This window comes from Nyctereutes procyonoides, unplaced genomic scaffold (genome assembly GCF_905146905.1).
Source record: "Nyctereutes procyonoides isolate TBG_1078 unplaced genomic scaffold, NYPRO_anot_genome, whole genome shotgun sequence".
NCBI lineage: Eukaryota > Metazoa > Chordata > Mammalia > Carnivora > Canidae > Nyctereutes > Nyctereutes procyonoides.
Window position 1 is genome coordinate 65,232,292 of NW_026575046.1, and position 4,607 is coordinate 65,236,898.

General features: G+C 60.7%; 1 protein-coding gene across 1 annotated transcript; it reads right to left on the reverse strand.

Moving 5' to 3' along the window:
- Window positions 1-1,625: 1,625 nt before the first annotated feature.
- On the reverse strand, window positions 1,626-3,777 carry DDIT4 (DNA damage inducible transcript 4). Its single transcript, XM_055325383.1, has 3 exons — window positions 3,648-3,777; window positions 3,266-3,524; window positions 1,626-2,977 (listed from the first exon to the last, which is right to left on the reverse strand). The coding sequence occupies exons 2-3, from the start codon at window positions 3,462-3,464 to the stop codon at window positions 2,484-2,486; spliced, it is 693 nt and encodes a 230-aa protein (XP_055181358.1). The 5' UTR covers window positions 3,465-3,524; window positions 3,648-3,777; the 3' UTR covers window positions 1,626-2,483.
- Between the last annotated feature and the right edge of the window lie 830 nt (window positions 3,778-4,607).

Consider the following 4,607-nt stretch of genomic DNA (forward strand, 5'->3'; position numbering starts at 1 on the left):
GAAAGTCAGTCTGGTCAGGAGATGGCGACTCAGCGGTGCTCTCTTGGGAGTCCAAGCTTTCCTCTGGCCTCGTCTGACCATCTAAGAAAAGGAGCCAAGTGTGCTCACGGCCTGCGGTCTTGGAAAGGAGATCATGCTTACCCTGCCCTCCAGTTCTTGCCTCTAAATACCAACAAGACGATCTTGGAGCTTGACATGGTTGTTTCCCTCACTCTTCTTTTGGGGCAAAAGACATACAGCTGTGAGTGTTGGTGCCGACCTTAATTCCCGAGGAAGTGTGCCCAGAGGCTCCCCAGAGGCTGAGCGCCCTTCACCCCCAGCTCCCACCTTCCTGATGGGGCTGAGAGTGGACAAGATCAGCCACCAACAGAAGATGGTCGTTCAAGGCCTGGGGCCTGTGTTTACTAGCCTGTGAAACATTACTAAACCGCGTCCCACCCAGCCCTCACAGGGTGCCTATTAGGAGGACGTGCTAAGAAAATGAGGGTGAGGGCTCCCCTAAAACTGCTCTGGGCAACTTCTCATTTATTATCAGCATTTTCACATCTAGTTCTAACCCAAGTGCATTCATTTTGGGGAGCAGGTCACTCAGTTCCACCAAAGAGATGCAAGGCTTTGAAACTAGCCAAGTTTCGGACCCAGTGTCAGAACTGCTGGGGGAAATGCAGATTTCTGGGGCCCTGCCCCCAAGGGGGACACAGCCAGAATCTCTGCCCGAGCCCTGAGATCTGCATTTTAACCCGGGCCCCACACACTCAAGGGGAAGAACTACTGTTGTAACGTTGGGTAAACAGGGCCTGCCTGGGACCAGGAAGAGAAACAAGGGAGATAACAGCTCTCCAAAGGCCAGAGTGGGAGATCTGCCCTCCCCCCGACGGGCACAGGGAGGGAGAAGTGGAAGGGCCTTGGTCTTCATCTGGCCCAACCCCAGCTCCCCTGATAAGGAAATCGGGGCCCAGAGAGCACAATGAGTCCAAGTCACCCGAGGAATCTATGCAGGCGGGCCTGCGGTCCCCTTGCTCTGTGTGTGTATGTGTGTGTGTTGTTCATTCTGCACCTGCCAGGGCCACACCTCCTCCTCCCAGTAGCAGGTCATGCTCCTGGGAGCCCAAGATTCCTTGTCTAGTAAGAGGCTGGGACTAACTCCATTTCTTGGTACTCCTGCTTCTTAGTCTTTGCCATTCAGAGACCAATTTTGTCATTTTCATGACTGCATGACAGGTGGAACGGTGACTTTTTTCGCAGAAAGAAAAGTCTCTTCTAGTCCATCTAGTTCCTATGAATGCCTTGGGCTCAGGGAGCCCTGTACCAGACCTTCCAACCCAGGGCAACCAGGTGAGCTCTCCCTACTGGGACTCGGGCTCAGTGGGAGGTCTGACTCACTCTTCACCTTCCAGGGCTTTCCAGTGCTTTCCCCTGGTAACATCAGCCCGCACAGAGCCAAGGGCGCCAGGGTTCTTGGCACAGGCGGCACACAATCCACATACCTCCATTACCAGGCTGGCAGGCAGCCCCGGAAAAGGACAGAGAAACACACAGGTGGACCTGAGTCTGATAAAACTTGCCTCTTACCAGCACCCATCCCCCCTCCTTTTATTTCACAGCACTCGATGATAAGACTCAACCATTTTAACAAACATTTTTTTTTTATTAGAAAAGTAAAAAATATTGCATAGGTCTTAATACTTGAACATCAAGTGTATTCATGAACAGCGAGTATCTTCATGTAAACAGTTCTAGATGGAAGACCCAGATGGCACTCCTCGGGGGGGAGGGGTTCCAGCCCCCACCCCACTCAGCCCCATCCCCTCACAGCTCAACTCCTCAGTACACATTGGGGGATGGGCAAACGCAGCTCCCAGGTGTATTTTTTTCAAGTGTCAAAGATCCCCAAGTGATCCCAACACCCACCCCTTCCTCCTCTTACATTCATGCGTCTGTAAGATAGCTGCCTAGGACAGGTCAGTAGTGAAGCTCTGATCAAAAAACAAAACAAAACAAAAGATACAAAAACAAAGAACACATCTGGCGCCTTGAGACCATGAGATACACAAACTACCTTGACCTCCCCCCTCCCACCAGGGCCGCTACCAGGAGCACACACCCCCTTGCAAAGGCCAGTGCAGCCCAGCTGCTCACCTGGCTCTGTCACACCACTGTCCTCTTAACTGTCAGTAACAATAAAAATAATAAAGTACATGCTACATACAGATCCAGCCAGAAGCCCGGTTGGCCCCTAGGCCTTTGTTTCATGCTACAGTACTGAGGGGCACATACCCCCAGCTGGGAGCCACCTGCACATCTCTGGGAGCTTCCATGGAAACGCGATGTGCCCCACCACCTCCACCCTCCTCCCCTCAGGTGGCTGTCGTCAGTTTTCAAACGATAGGCCTCAGTCCCTCGGCTCCAGCGTGCCCATGTCCACCTCAAAAGTTCAGTCGTCCCTGCCATGGGGACAGGGTCGGCACCCCGCTGACCCGAGTTCAACACTCCTCGATGAGCAGCTGCTCCGAGCTGTACAGCTTCTTCTTGATGACTCGGAAGCCCGTGCTCAGCGTCAGGGACTGGCTGAAGCTGGGGACGAACGACGAGTTGGCGGAGCTGAACAGCCCCTGGATCTTGGGCCAGAGGCGGGAGTCCAGGCGCAGCACGAGGGTCAGCTGGAAGGTGGGCACCAGGCTGGGGTCGAGGGCCAGCTGGCCGACGTTGTGGCAGCTCTTGCCTTGCTCTACGCAGACGTCCAGCAGCGCCCCCCGCAGGCCGCACGGCTCGCTGTAGGCCAGGCGCAGCAGCTCCTTGCCCACCTGGCTCACCAGCTGGCCGGGCATCAGCAGGCGCGCAGGGCGCCGCGAGCCCAGCCGCGCCTGGGACAGGCTCTCCTGCAGCAGCTGCATCAGGTTGGCACACAAGTGCTCATCCTCGGGGTCGCTGAGCAGCTCGAAGTCGGGCAGGGACACCCCATCCAGGTACGCCGAGTCTGCAAGGGAGAGCGCACGCGAGAGGGCTGTGAGAGCAGCTCCAAAAGGGGGAGGTGCTGCTCCGTTAAGAGAGCAGCACCCCGGCCCCCTCCTGCCTCCGTCGCTGCCCCGCACCCGGCCCCCAAGCTCCAGTCCCCGTCCTCCAGCCCGCCGCCCGCCCGCCCGCCCGTCCGCAACCAGGGTTCCGACGGGGTAGGGGCCAAGGCGGCGTTGACCCCTTCCAGAGCGGGGCCTTCTCACCTCCCCGGCCCCCCTCGAGTCGAGCCCGGTCCCGGCCCACGGCTTACCTTCCTCCGGCCCGAAGCCACTGTTGCTGCTGTCCAGGGACTCGCAGTCCGAGCTCTCCAGGCTCGCGCAGCGGCCAAGCCCCTCTTCCCGGGCCGCCGACCCCCTGGCTGAGCGCGGCGGCTGATCGGGGGTGGGGGTTCGGGGCAAGGACGACGAGGAGGAGGACGACGACGAGAAGCGATCCCAAAGGCTAGGCATGATGGGGACGGCCGCCAGGACGTTTGCAGAGAGGCTCTGGATGCGGGACCGCAGAAAACGCTGTAAGACACGAGGGGCACGGACCCGGCGTCAGGCTGGGGGCTGGACCAGCCTCAGAGCCCCGGGACCCGCAGGGCCGAGGCCTTCCCACCGAGGGATCGGCACACACAAAGGGACACTTACCAGCTAGCTCCGTCGGCGAGAACTGCTAGGACAAGTGCGTCCTGCCGCCTGAATGGGTGCGCGAACTGGTCCCAACCCCCGAGCGCCGCCCAGACCTGTCCCTTCCACCCACCCGCACCTCCCCCTCGGCCAGCCGCGGTCCCTAGCACCCGGGCCGAGCGGCCTATAAGGACTAGTGCGGGGAGGCCACGCCCCCTCGGCGCCGCGGCCCAATCCCGGCCCGGGAGTGTGGCTCCCCTCAGCCAATGGGCTCGGGGCGCACGTTCGCAACGTTCTCTCCTGCCCGGTGACAGCGGTCTGGCCCCGCCCCCGCTGAGCCCCAGAACGCTCCCAGCCGAACCCCGAGCCGCAGCCACGCCCCCTTTCTGGAAGGGATCCGCGGCGGCTGCAGCTGCCAAGGTCCCCGAGGGCGCTCGCGGCAGGGGAGGATCAAGGAAAGACTTGTTTATTGTAGGGTCCTGTTGCTGGGGGAGGGGGTAGCCGTGACCGAGCTGGGGGAAAGCCAGGGGAGCCTGACGGGGGGCGGCGGGCCGGGAGAACGGCTGCCCCCGCGTCCGGGGGCCTGCAGCTGCGGGCTCTAGTAAGCGCTCGGGGGGATGCTCGGGCGCGGGGAGCAGACGTTAACCCGGCAGGCCCTCGCGCACGTACCCCACGCCAACCCGGCCTTGCAGAGGGCCGAAAGTGTGGGTGGGGTCCGGGTCCAGCCGGGGCAGCTCGGGACCCCGAGCTCGGTCTTCCTTGCAGCCCCGCCCGCCTGATAACTCTGCAGCTCCAGGGGGTGGATTAATGGGGGAGGTCCGTGCCCCGCCTGACCCCCGTCCCCAAATGCTTCCAAGGAGAGGGCTTGGGCATGGTGGCTGGGACAGGGATGTTGGGCTCGGGTTCCTAGCGCCGAGGCTTGGGGTTGAGAACGGGCACCCAAACCAGACGGACACACGGACCTTCAGCGGGTTCTACAAA

What these genes read in the sequence shown, in the direction of transcription:
- DDIT4 (XM_055325383.1), bottom strand. Translation starts at nt 3,464, where the DNA reads ATGCCTAGCCTTTGGGATCGCTTCTCGTCGTCGTCCTCCTCCTCGTCG. An exon ending in TGGCTTCGGGCCGGAGGAAG is followed by an intron (nt 2,978 to 3,265) that starts GTAAGCCGTGGG and finishes TCTCCCTTGCAG; the next exon opens with ACTCGGCGTACCTGGATGGG.